The sequence below is a fragment of the Podarcis liolepis genome, assembly GCF_965112155.1.
Source record: "Podarcis liolepis genome assembly, chromosome: 17".
NCBI classification, from domain to species: Eukaryota; Metazoa; Chordata; class Lepidosauria; order Squamata; family Lacertidae; genus Podarcis; species Podarcis liolepis.
The window spans coordinates 28,644,153-28,658,083 of NC_139571.1; the positions used below are offsets into that span (position 1 = coordinate 28,644,153).

Here is a 13,931-nt window from a genome sequence, read left to right on the forward strand (position 1 = left end):
GTCCCTTCTGCTTGCAAAGGGGCTTTTGATTCACAGCAGATCCCCTTAACGGAAGGTGGTGGACAGACTCATTTCCCCCTGAAAACCTGCTCAACAAGTTTGGGGAAACCCCCAGAATACAGGAGAAGGTGACACAGAGGAACCAGCAAAAATCCCCTCTCCCTCCCATTAATGAAGACTCCAAAAGGAGTAGGTGCTCTTCAATCGGAGCTATGCAAACTGTAACATGCCACTGTTATTACCTAGTTGGGCTTGGGTTGCATCTGCCATCTGAACTAAGGCATTTTCCTTCTTATTAAACATGATTTTTACACGGTGGACATCACCATAAACACCTGCAAAAGCAAAACAAGTATTTTTCAACACACCTTATGCACCAATCTCATTCAAGTTATTGGCTACTATTTAACCAAGTAGATCCAATGGAACAAATGACCAAGACTAAGTTAGTTCTATTAATTTCAGTTTCTCTATTCCTAGTAAAACTTAATTGAATGCAACCCTTTATATGCAACACTGGAGTATCACGTCCATGTCATGCTAGGGATCATTTCAAAGAGAACATTAAAAAAACACACACCAGGAAGCTGGTGAAGCTTGTTAGATATAGAGCCAGACATTGCACAAATATGATGAGTGTACTAAATACATACATCTTCCACATGGATGCATAGATCCAGAGTTTGTTTTATCCTAAGCTCAATTATTCCATCTTGAAGTAATCATTTACTTGGCCCAGTACATATATGTTTAAGAAGCACATAATGTGCATCTGATTATCAGTGTTTGCAACGAATACAGCTGAGAATGCAGCAAGAACTAGCAAAGAATCTAGACACGTATCCATTTACTAATTACTGGGGAGACAGATTATTCTAAAACAGCAATGGGAACCTCAATCTAGGAGCAAAAATACAACCCAGAAGGCCTGTTTGGCCCTTGTAACTGTCCCCAATGTGCCCCCTTTCCTCAGACCACACTCATCACTGCCCATACTTCTCACCCCCAAATTCTTTTGCATGACTGTGTCCTCTGATAATGCCGCTTTCTTGTCTGGATGAATAATGCAGAGGGATGTATCAGTGAGTGCAGAAAGTGGCCTTATGCACAAAGGTAAACTTTACATTTGTTGCCCTGCCCAATTCTACCCTGTCTATCACTGGCAAGTGGTCCTCAGAAGGTCAAGGTCCAAAAGCTTCCTCACTCCTGTTCTAAGATATAACTACTGCCTAATAGTTATCACCACATGTAGACAACTCCGCGGAATTTAAAACCAACACGATTTGAAAAACCAGTCCCTCAGCTAATATCTGTATTATTTTAATCTGCTGTTGTACACAAACCAACTTACCAAACAGAATAAAGAGTCCATCTGGTGTGATTGCCTGCAAAAAAAATCACAAGGCAATATTTTTTAACCAAGCATAATGTATTAAAAAGAAAAGGTGCGTCAATTATTTTAGGATTGCCAGAGAACCTTAACAGGTAGCAAGTGCATGAATAGATAGTGAAATACAATATTAGGTAAACCAAAGTGCTGTTCTAAAGTAAAATTACTTCAAACATCCCTTGTCCCAGAATGTTTTTTATACACACCCACCCACACCATGAAAAGTTATTTCAGTTATATTTTTCATTGATAATACTGGTTATTATCCAATCTCTAGTTTAGATTTTGGGTTAAGTGCCATAAGCTTAACTCCAAACTATGTTTATGTTAAAATAAAAAAATTCCTTCCAGTAGCACCTTAAAGACCAACTAAGTTAGTTCTTGGTATGAGCTTTTGTGTGCATGCACACTTCTTCAGATACACTGAAACAGAAGTTGCCAGATCCTTCTATATAGTGAGAAGGTGGGGAGGGGTATTACTCAGAAGGGTGGTGGGAATGGGTGATTGGCAGATAGCTGAGATGAGCCTGTTGACGACTCTTAACGACTGTAATAGGTCTTACAGGAAAAGGCAAAGGGTGAGAAGGTGAAAAATGGCTTAGTCATGTATAATGAGATAAGAATCCAATGTCTTTGTTCAGACCAGGTCTCTCCAGTACTATATATGAGGCTTACATCAGGATTGAGATTGCTAACAAGCAAAACGAAATTTCCGGGAATTCCAGTCATTCCTGGGATAGCCATTCGCCCAGTCATAGCAGAGGTGGTGATTGCAAGAGGACCAAGTGCACTGGGAACAGCTGAGACAGAGAGACCTGGAAAAGTCAAAATAGATCTATAGAAATATTTCATAAGATGCACATGGCGGTTCAATTTTTATCTCTCATTTTAAAGCACAAGCTCAGAGCGAAACATTCTATAATAAATGCTTCATAAATAAGCAAAGGCCTGCCATTTATTCCTCCTCACCTGGTTAAAGTACCACAAATAAATCTTTGCAGCCTATCTTGATAAGACAAACCGAAACTGTACCATCCCATTCTTATGGATTTTCCATTTCTTGATGAGTTAAGATTTATTTCAATACATTGGGGGTTTGAGTTCTCATACTTCCAGCTAGTTGTTAAATACAGGTACAAAAAGAACAGCCCCGCTACAATGATTCACTTTAACATGGCAAAAAAACATTTTCCTGTCCACAGATAGATGAATTCCCAAATGCCCCAAGCTCTCTAACTAAAATTAAGTGCAGAAAAGTATAAAAGACACTGCTTTCTGACAGTATCATGGCCTACATACACAAAGGCATGCTAGGCCCTTTGTCTACTCCAGTGCCCATTTTAATTAATTTGTTTAAACATAAACAAACAGACAGACCAATAACAGACAGGGTTTACGCATACTGAAAAGGACTTGCCTGCCTGAGGAAACCCAATGGCAGGAGCAAAACCAGCAGCCCCCGCATATGGTGAGGAGATGATACCTGGAGTGCCTAAAAAAGAGAAAATAAATTAGGGTGCGAGAGATTAACTGCTAGAGAAAACAGAAAGCGATTTCAATTCCTCTAAAGCTTGCTAAATTAACCTGGCACTTATTTCAGGGGTTGGATACCCACATTCGGTGCTTTTAGTCACTTTAGAGCAGGCATCCCCAAACTCGGTCCTCCAGCTGTTTTGGGACTACAATTCCCATCATCCCTTACTGGTCCTGTTAGCTAGGGATGATGGGAGTTGTAGTCCCAAAACAGCTGGAGGGCCGAGTTTGGGGGTGCCTGCTGCAGAGCCTACATGTGTCTGTGCTGGTTGCTCCTACTTCAAGGCGATACAGCAATCATGGGATCAATAGCAGCTGTGCCATTTGCACAACTCAGCTCACAAAGTGTGGCTGCAATCCTATACTCACTTACCTATGAGTAAGTGTATTTTATTATTAATTTAATTTATATACCACCTTTCATCTGAAGATCACAAGAGTGGCTTACACAGTATAAAGTTGTTGGAGGGTTTACTTCTGAGTAGATGTGTATAAGGTTGCGCCACAAAATCCAAAATCTAGTGCAAGAATCAGCTTTGTACACCAGCCCTTTGTCTTATTATTTTTTTAAGTTTCATGACTTTATTTACTGCATATTTATATACTGTCTGACTTTAAAAAATAAAGCAAAACCCAAAGCTGTTTACAAAAAGAACAATGAAATTATCTGTAAAAACAGTTAGGAACAAAATATAATTAAAATCAACAATGCACTAAAAATAAGCTTAACAGGTGGTAGTGTTCCTTTTTGTCATATAGCAGTCCAAATCATGCTGTTCCTTTTCTGTGGCAGATTTGAAATTGTGATGAGGGAAGGAAAGAAAAATCTGACTATTATATATTTTCAGCCAAATCATAATAGTTTTCCCAGCTCTCACTACAAAGGGCAAAATCCAACAGCGAAATAACTTTGAATGTTTTGGTCGAACTATTGCTCTAAATTGAGGCATAATATAAAAAAGCTAGACGATAAATATTTGGGATTTATAATATGCAGAGATAGTCCTGATCAGAGAAACTCAAGCTACATTTCCTGAAGTATACTCACACCCTTGAACTGTGATACTTAACCTAATTAGATGCAAATTGCTACATAAACAGCTGTAAATTGTCCTTCCAATCTAAACAGACTCAGCAGCTTCCATCACCCCTTATCTTTAGTGACAATATGGCAGTTACACAAATACAGCAAAAACACCATATATTAAACACCTATAATACATGGATTGGTACCATTCCTACTATTGGCAATATAGGTATTAATCATTTATTCACAATTCCGATTTCCATTGTAATTCATTATACATGCAACCAGCAACAAAGCACTTATTCAGTCAGACACAACCTGCATGAATACTGATACCAAACACAGAAATACAATACCCACCATTTTTACCTAGATTAGCAAGAATTCTAGTATGCAAATACTGGTGGGCTGCCTTTCAATTTGTGGTGAAAAGCTGTCTATAAATATTGGAAATCTTGGATTAAATCTGTTGATGTTGCAAATGATATTGTCCCCCCACCCCCCTGGAACTGCTTATATTATTAGCTATTAGTTTTAAGGATTGTATTTTATTGCTATGCATTGTCTGTTGTACTATATTATGCTGGTAACCGCTCTAAGTTCCTTTGTTTAATGAAGGGCAGTCTAGAAAATTGGTACATAAAATAAACACACACAGAGAAATGAAGCGTTCTTACCAAAGGCAGCAGCCATAGTGGGATCAAGGGAAGGCTGTCCATCACCTGAAGGAAGGTCTAAACGAGTAAAGTCTCTGCTTTTATCATTGTTGTATTTTACATTAAGGCTTGTTAGCTTGGAGAAATCAATACGAAGAGTGCAGCAAGCATTGTAGATATTCTGACCGTCTAGAGCCTGTAAAGATGACAGAAGAGCTAATCTTTTACAATACTGATATATGCAAGATAATCCTTTTAGCAATCTTGAACATGCTTTGGGTAGAGCAGAAGGGGAAAGCAGCTAGTGAACATTTCTGGTGCCATTCCTCCATGTTTTTCCAAGTCCATTCTCTAATATTCACTACAGTCTTAAAGAACGGCATCATTCATACAGTTCCTTACAATATTACCACCACATGCCATCAAGGTAAGCAGCACACACATCCAAATGCTGTAAGCATTTTGTTTTATTATCTGCATTGGTCAAGCTTATGGTGTATCATTAATACTTTTCCAATTAGAGTACCTGTAATGGTTATGGGTTGTCAGTCATACTTTATGACAGTTGCAAAGGATGACTGTTCTGTCATTTCTTAACATGCAAAGAAGAGATTTTTACAACTATGCCCATCCACCCCAACGTTAACTATCTGGGCCCTTTATGCAAGATCTTTTGGGTGGACAAGGTAATATTCATTCATTCATTCAGCCTTTATTGGCATAGTTTAGACAGTAAAATCATTTTTTTAAAAAACAAAAAACACTCACCATCCATAAAACATTAGTAATCCAGACATATTGAACACATAAAACATATAAAAGACTCGGAAGCCACCATTAAATAAAGTAGTTTTAAATTTGACTTTTAAAATCTTGACTAAATATCTAGAAACAAAGCCTGCTATGACAGGTTTGTGTAGACAATCACTGCACCGGTATGTGCCACAAATGTATATTGGTATGGACCTCCTTTAGCAACTCCAAATGGGATACTAGTGACACAAAACACTGGAAAATTAAGATGCATGTTAAACTCAAAGTCATACACAGCAAATTGTTAACATGGTCAAAATCCAAAACTTATCAGGTGCATAGTTTTGCACTTACCATTTTGGCATAATGTGCATTCATTGGATCAGCATATTGAAGCAAGGCCTGGAACTGATTGTTTTTTGTGAAAGTGATAATCTTCAAGACTGTCCCAAACTTGGAGAAGATCTGAATAAAAATGCAGGTAGCCAGTTCACACCTTGATACTTTCCAGAAAAGTTTTGAGAAGCAAACTTCATGTGTACCCGACCCCCAGCAAAATAATCAATGTTACTTTTTAACCACACGGACAGAGGTGTTTTTCTGTCATGAGAACCACATGTAAATAACAAAATCATTAAGTGAAGGGGTTCTCTCAGTGAAATAACTAGATAGCTGTGCCTTATTACTAAGTGAAATTGTTTGGTTATATTACTACTCGTGCGGCAGAGTGAAGCAAACGCCACTCAAATCATTTAATTGTTCTATAAGGAATGATTGCTTACATGCATACAGCTAGAGCACAACAGAATTGTTAAGAATATTTAAATGAATACATAATTAACCCCTATTAAAAAGGATAAAGGTAAAGGAACCCTGACAGTTAATTCCAGTAGCGAATGACTCTGGGGTTGTGGCGTTCATCTTGCTTTACTGGCCAAGGGAGCCGGCATTTGTCCGCAGACAGCTATGCTCTGAATGCATGCAAGTGACCAGATAACTGGTGCTGTTCGCGCCAATCGCTATAGGCATATACTCTCTTTAGCAAATAATCATCACCAGATGCCCTCCCCTTGTCAGAAAATAGATGACCAGCCCAGCACTATGAAAGATCAGCCCTGGAGAGGAAGTAGTGAATGAATAAGCATCTGACAATTTGTTTTTCATTACCAAATACAGCAGTGTAAAAAAAAAGTACTGACTTTTCCGTGTATAAGACTAGGTTTTTTTCTTTTAAAATTATGCCAAAAAGAGGGAGTCGTCTTATACATGGATAGTGCACAGTGAAAATTTCTTAAATTTGAGTCCCCCAAAACAGGGTCTTATACATGGAAAAATACAGTAATTGGTTTTTTTTTTCTTACCTGATACAGCACTTCTAGAGTTACAGGGTAGAAGAGATTCTCAACTATAATTCGAAGAACAGAACTCTGACCAGGAGGTAGTCCGCCTTCAGTCGCGAGAGCACCTGTAAGGGCCAAGCCTCCGGATTGCACCGCATTCACTGCTTGCAATGCAGCTTGCGCTCTCTAAGGAGGGGGTGGAAAGAAAGGATGAAAATGTTTTGTGTTAAGTTGTGGGTGAACATATCAGACGACACAGCAATTCTTCAAACAGCTCTTGTTTATTCAGAGGCCAGAACAGAACTGAACTGAAGGGTTCAGCCAGCCTGCTTATATAGAGCTCCAGTACAACGTAACTGTAACAAGTTTCTGTAACTATCCAATCACTGAACGTCACTTTCGATCCCTTATTTGCATATGTGGACCTGAACTATCTACAGTATCCCCCTGCTGGCCCAGGGTGAGAACTTCAGTACATAACATTTTGTGTATTGTACATGCCATTGTTAGCTTGCACACACGTTATTTAAAGAGTTACAATCTGTAAGAATCTATGTGCCCCCAAAGCGTAACCTTACACTTTCTCTCCACTGCACCCAGTGTGCAAATTGTTCATCTATGGCAGGGGTCAGCAAGGTTTACCTCGCCTGGGCCAGTTCACTCCAGCGGAGATCCCTCCATGGACCGGATTGCGCGCACACATGAGCGCATGCATCCGCAATTTACAGTGCCTGCACAGACATGATTTTCAGCGCCTGCGTGATTTTCAACACCATGAAAGCGAGTGCCCGCACCACACCGGTTTATCGCAGTGCGCAGGGACTCGCCAAGTGGGTGGCTCAGTTCAGGGGCGGCTTGTGGGCCGGTTAAACGACCCCCGTGGGCTGCTTGTGGCCCATGGGCCTTAGGTTGCCTACCCCTGATGTACGGCCCACACTAGTGAAGGTTACAAGTTTCCCATTCTGTATTCAGTGCTTCTGAAACATCAAGCGTAGGGCTTGCAAAGCCAGCTCGTTTTCAGGAATTTAGAGTGTGTCAGGTGCCTGACACCTGTCAAAAGTCCTTTGCACAGCACTCGAAGTGCCAAAAAACCAGGTGGCTTTGCTGGGTGCGGTGAGTCGGGGGGGGGGGGGAGCAGAAAAGCTTCCCCACCCCTGCTGTTGACTGTCTTGTGTAAAAAACTTTACTACATAATTGTTCTTATATATGCAATTGTTTTCACTGTTTTTTTATAGTATATTGTAAATTGCTTCGGAGTACGTCACGGGGAATGATTTAATAAACGGAATAAATATTATGAGTGAGCAAAACCTTGACTTTGCAACATTTCACTCCTTCAAAAGATGTTTCATTTCCAGGTGTTTCCCCATCCCGGTGTACATGCCCCCTTCCCGATTTTTCCAATGGAAAAATTGAGAAGTCCTCATGGGGGTGGAGAAAACCTCTCCTGCCACAGTTCCCGCACCCCTCTGACCTTCACAAATGTAGTCAGCACACCTTCAAACTTTATCTATTAGCTGTACTGTCCAGCCTAGTAACAAAACACGAAAGTTTTTAAACAGCTAACTAAAAGTAGCTGAAGTTCAACTTCCTTTGCTCCAAATCAAAGCACTGGCCTGCTTTCAGGAAAGCAAACTAAAGGCTTATAAAAACAGGATATTTAAGTGGTTTGAAAATCATTTACATACTAATAGTTCTAATGAATACTATGGATCCCCCCCCTAAAAAAGTACCATACTTACAGCCTGATTGGGTAGATTGTCAGTCTTAAGTTCTCGGTGATTGGAATACTGAATATAAACAGGCTGGCTGCGGAGGTGAGGAGTAACAGGAGTGTAGTAGTTCACCATAGTAACGGCAGCTTCTTCTGAAGCCATTTCTAGGAAAGCCTGCAATTAACACAAACACAGGAACGTTGTGATTGTAAAACCACTTTCACTTGAAAACAAACAAACAAACAAAAAACCGTGCACAGACTGCTGCTTTTATATTTGTTATGTCCTTTAAAAATACATCTATTTACAAAAGAAAACATTGCAATTTTTGTTTTTTTACTTCAAGTAGTTCCTTATTTTTATTATGTAAAGGTGCCTTATTTCACAACTTGGGGATAGACAGGCATTTATCAATGTGTGACCCAATATAAGTTTTTCCAGAGTGCATTCTCCAAACACCCAATACCATTATAACTGCTAAAGACATTGCAGGAAACAAATAAAATATTCTTTGTTTAAATAACACAAGTTTTCTATATTTCTAGTGATTTCCCCCAAAAGCTTTTTTTAAAAAAAAAAACAACAACAAAAAACAAAACTTCACAACTATACAGTGACCAGCTTCAGATGTGATGAAAAACCATATTTTTCTGAAACCAGGCCTTTGGCTGAATAGCATCCTATGTTCTTTTGGGAGGGGGTGGGGTGGGTTATTGGTTTGTTTTGTTCTTGCTTTTATTATGCATTTTGTGCTTTTATATTGTATTTTTATGCTGTGAACTGCCCTGAGTTCTACAGATGAAGGGCAGTACAGTATACAAATTTAATAATAATATTCCTCTACATGAGTGAGCCTCAGAATTGCACGTTCCCTTCTTCTACCTCTTTTGTGCACCGAGAATAAGGGATTGAAAGCTTCTACTTCTGATATTAAAGCCATCACAGGTCCCTGACAGGTCCAAATTTTGAGAAATGTGTTTTGTTTAAAACTATGGTCTGAGAGCAAAGCTACGATACGAACACTTTCATGGTTCATGCAGCTGAAGATTGAGGACACCTGCTAGGGACCTGTGCTCTTGGACTGCAAATGGCAGGCAGCTCCCTGAAGGGCTGGAGAGATACTGCAGAACTTCTTTGTAGCCCAAGAATCATGGTCAATAGCCTTTTAGGGACTGGGTATGGGCTGGGCAACAATCTGAGTAACTTCCTGGTTTCCAGCACATGCTTGGTTTATTTTAGAGGCAAAACTATTGTGAGACAATTGGGAGATTTGAATTGCTCAACTCTTAACTATTCCACTGGATACTAGCCAAATAGCATACACTACATTTTCTTGTGTTTTGGGTATATACTGCAAAGTATATACATACCTGGCTCTTGCCCTTCAACATCAAGAGATTGGTTACTTTGCCAAAAGGTAGACCTAGAGAAATTATTTCCGCTTCAGTGACGTCATTTGGAATTTTACGAAGATGAAGGACTCGAGAAGGGGAGCAGGGAGATCTGTCTCCTTTAAATTTTTTGTTGTCATTCCCGTTAGCTAAGATATAAAGAAACACTTCAGATAAAAATGTATACTTTAGCATTGCTAAAAATTTTGCTTGCTGTGCGGGTCACAATATCAAACCACCTGTACTAAGCAACAACAAGCTTTTTGTTTCCTTATGACATTTGTGTTTGTTCACTAATCTCTAGCTCTAATCACAGGAAGTTCTAATTCTGTTTTAGATAAAGTCTGTATGGGTTTATTCCAGTCACAGAACTTGGGAATTTTGCTTTTGGCTCACTGGTCGCTCTAGGAAATCATGGTAACTAATTCAACAGCAACCAAAAGGGCTTCAGCAGCTGGGCCTGTTATTGAGCTTCTTTCACAGAGAGGTTTACAAGCATATTACCCAGCTACTGGCTGCTTTAGAACTTTATAAGAGTAATAAAGCCCCCTAACATTATATAAAAGCATGAAGAAAGGTATTTCAGAAGAGATCAGTGCTCCAGGGGAGATTGTGAGAAAATCAGAGCATGAGAGTCAACAATGCTACAGCCTGTTTTGACGATGGGCCTTCTGCCCATAATAGCATCTTGGTTGATTCTGCAGACAACCAATTTACAGTACTGCACAGAGGATCTTAAGTGTCAATAAAATATATTTTAGCTTTGCCAAAAATGGAAGGGGAGGATCACTGATGCCCACCCTAGATTCCTGAACTAGCACATGCACAGTAGCCATGGACTGACTTGTCAGGCAATGTCTGACTACGTTAGGCAGGGAGAGAGTGGGTGAGTCCACTATCTGCTCACACAGACATCCTGAACGAAGTGAGGAAGCCTCCATTGCTGCTGCCAGCTCACCAGGCATGGGAAATGGGCCAGTAAACCAGATCAGCAGTAAATTATTTCAGAAGCCTATTGCGTAAAGGCGGTTTGTACATGTGCTCATAAGCGTAAGCTTGATCTGCCTGGGGTGAATATATCAGGCTATTTTGGAAGTAGCAGATCTCTATTCAAGTCACTTCTTCAGAGGTGGATTGTAGAGGTACACCTGAAGGAAGCATGCAGGACAGGACTGAAGACTCTCCATTCCTCTGCTTCAACTCTTCCGTTTTTGCAGATTCTCTCTGCAACTCCTCTAGATATGCTACGTTACTTTTTCCCAATATGGAAACCAGAATTACAATATTCAAGTACTGAGAAAAACGACCAATTGCAAAATATTGTGTTAATGTTCCTTTGCTATTTACAGCTCTGCCTGTTGAGGTTTGCTTAACTGGAAAGATTGTTCTCAAATGCATTACTGTTTTGTCAAGGTTTGAGAAAACTTTTTTGAAATTACTAGGGCAAGGGGATGACTGAAGAAGACCTTTGACTGACCATTGAGGTAATTCAAAAATTAACTGCAAATGGTTTATTATTTTATTTATTTCATAAAATTTATACACCGCTTGATTGCAGAAAACCATCAAAGCAGTTCTTAGTGCACTTTTTTTTTATTAAGAGCAATAAATGATATTTTCATGCCTGCTTTACAGGCAATTCAAGATCTTTCATAGCCTCTTTTAGACCTAACTAGCTAAAATAATTTGACAGCATCTATAAATTCACCATTTCATACCTTTAGCTGATAATGGAAGGCTATCTACATAAATAAGGCTGTTCATGGGAACACTGTTCGCTGTTCCATGGGGAATCCAGTGGTTCCCAAATGTTTTTCCCTATGGACCACTTGAAAACTGCTGAGTGTCTTGTTGTAGGAATAGGAATACACTGCTAGATGCTGTACGGTTTATTTGTATTTTTACAGACAAGCTGTGTACCACCTGAATAAACCTTATAGACCACTGGTGGTCCACAGAGAGGAGTCTTGAGAAGTTTCCCAAACTTCCCCTTTCCTCTCATTTTGAAGCTGATTACAAATTATTCCATGCCAATTATGCGTAGGGAAAACTCTTATGCAGATGTTACATTAACCATAGTTATCTCTTAAAGGGAGTAAGAGAGAATGCTCACACAAGAGGGGAGGAGCGTGTGAGTCTGGGGACACTTCTAGTTTTAACCATGGTTAGATTAGGCCGCATTAAAACTAAAGAATGTGTTATGAGTGAGTTACAATATAAGGCAATGGGAATTCAATAGCTATCTTGATCATTGGAGGCGTGTTCATCTACTTCCCATGGGTCCTTTCTTAAATAAGCCATGTGATAGACCCTCCACTGTTGCTACAAGCACAAGTCCCATGGAAAGTTGTCACACTGATCAAACTGGGGTGGTGGCAGCAATCCTTGGGGGTCTGCCTCTGCTTACGTTAACACACTGCAGAATAGCTTTGCAAATAAGTCCTCAGACGTGACCAGCTCATAAAAATTGAACTTTACACAGGAAACAAGGCGAGGGGCTATTTGCAAACCTGCTGCAAGGTGTGTTCTTTCATCATACAATCATACCTGTAGCAGGAGTAGAATTGCTCATGGTAAAAGGCCCGTAAGCGAAACTAGGTGGAAGAAGCTCATCAGATCCACGCTGGAAAAAATACCATAAAAGTAAAATGTAAAAATACTTGCGCCTCAAGTTTTATTTTAACACATGTATTTCAGCAACTTTTGATAACAGGAAGATTTTTGTTGAAGGAAAAACAAAGTTTTACTTTAAAAAAACAGTTTTTTGTGGATTGAAAACCACTATTTTATCCTATCATTTTATGCACAATGAAAATGTTTCAACATATTGCACAAATAAAAGAATCCACCCTACCAACCATCTGAAAACAAATACTAGACCAACATTTAGATGGGTTCAACACTCACAGGCTTCCTCCACTTATCTAACTAGTCTGTTTTACCCTCTCACTCAAGCTGGCATTCCCATATATATATCTAATATAATGTTCCCTTTTTATTGCCAGTGTCAGATATGCAAGCCACTACATTTCTCACAAAACTATCATTCATATCTCTACACATTCTTGTTGAGGTCTCATATACTTGTTCAACAGAAAGGAAAAACCAGAAAGTCTCAGTTAACCACAGCTTCCCATTTTGGGAACCAGGAACTATGGTTTCTTAAAAAAAAAAAAGGCAGGATTTGGAACCAAACACATGGGAGATTTTTCAAGCCCCACAGGCTCTGCAGCATAAACAGCCCTATCCACTTGGCATGCCAAAAATGAAATAATTATGAGGTATAATGAGATATTTCAATGCAAGAGTGGCTTGCTATGAACCGCAGCTGCATTTTCACAACTAATGTATTTTTTCCTCTTCAACAATGGTTTTTCATAATGCTTAAATTTCTTTCTCTTGGCTCTAAAAAGCTGGCAACGGTAGATAGCTTTAAAAAATAAAATAAACACCCAATAATAAAAAATATGAGAACCTTAAAACATGCCACGCTGCCTGAAAATAAAGCAACCCTCAAACTTGTGTTCTACACGAAACCTTGATTGACCTGGTTTGCTAGGCCAAACCATGGATTAGCACAAATGTGCAAGCATGTGGGCTCCCAGAAAGGACATTACAACTGCTTTGGGCCTCCCCAGTTTTGTTGCTGCATTGCGCCATGCTAATCCATAGCAGGGGTTCTCCCCCCCCCCCACTTAAGATTTATGAAAATTACTGAGGCCCACCAGCCACAAAAGGGCAATGCAGAGGTGAAAAATACTTTTTATTTTTGCATTTCCCAAACATGCCACTTAAAATATTTTTACACATCTCCTGTTGTTTAATCTCCCCTTCTCCTTTCACACTTAACTTGTATTCTATTTCCTCATAAACTACTTATTTCCTCCTTCCTCACTGCAGCTTTCACATTTTTGTCCCTTCTCTTGGCTTGTTCCTTTCTATTCCCAATTATTATTAATACACATTAACCGTTTATCAAATATCTTTGATACCTGCTCTGCCCCTTTCCCCTTAGGAGGAATACCCCACTTTCCTCCCGCACTGAACCTCTGTTGTCTTCTAGTCACCAGTTTGTGGGGAGATGTTGAGGCTGGTATTGTTCCAACAAGAAGGCTATGGCACAGCA

General features: G+C 39.6%; 1 protein-coding gene across 4 annotated transcripts in view; it reads right to left on the reverse strand.

The window, feature by feature from the left end:
- PTBP3 (polypyrimidine tract binding protein 3) overlaps positions 1 to 13,931 on the reverse strand; it is a 46,710-nt gene that overhangs the window by 9,090 nt on the left and 23,689 nt on the right. For 3 of the 4 annotated variants that reach the window (XM_083481471.1, XM_083481474.1, XM_083481472.1), the window contains 10 exons: positions 12,353 to 12,428; positions 9,785 to 9,954; positions 8,442 to 8,588; positions 6,721 to 6,885; positions 5,714 to 5,824; positions 4,628 to 4,802; positions 2,808 to 2,882; positions 2,066 to 2,205; positions 1,352 to 1,385; positions 243 to 335 (listed from right to left, as the gene is read on the reverse strand). In XM_083481471.1, coding sequence (XP_083337597.1) covers positions 243 to 335; positions 1,352 to 1,385; positions 2,066 to 2,205; positions 2,808 to 2,882; positions 4,628 to 4,802; positions 5,714 to 5,824; positions 6,721 to 6,885; positions 8,442 to 8,588; positions 9,785 to 9,954; positions 12,353 to 12,428 — 1,186 coding nt within the window. The remainder of the gene's footprint in view (positions 1 to 242; positions 336 to 1,351; positions 1,386 to 2,065; positions 2,206 to 2,807; positions 2,883 to 4,627; positions 4,803 to 5,713; positions 5,825 to 6,720; positions 6,886 to 8,441; positions 8,589 to 9,784; positions 9,955 to 12,352; positions 12,429 to 13,931) is intronic. The other variant, XM_083481473.1, reaches the window with a different exon arrangement.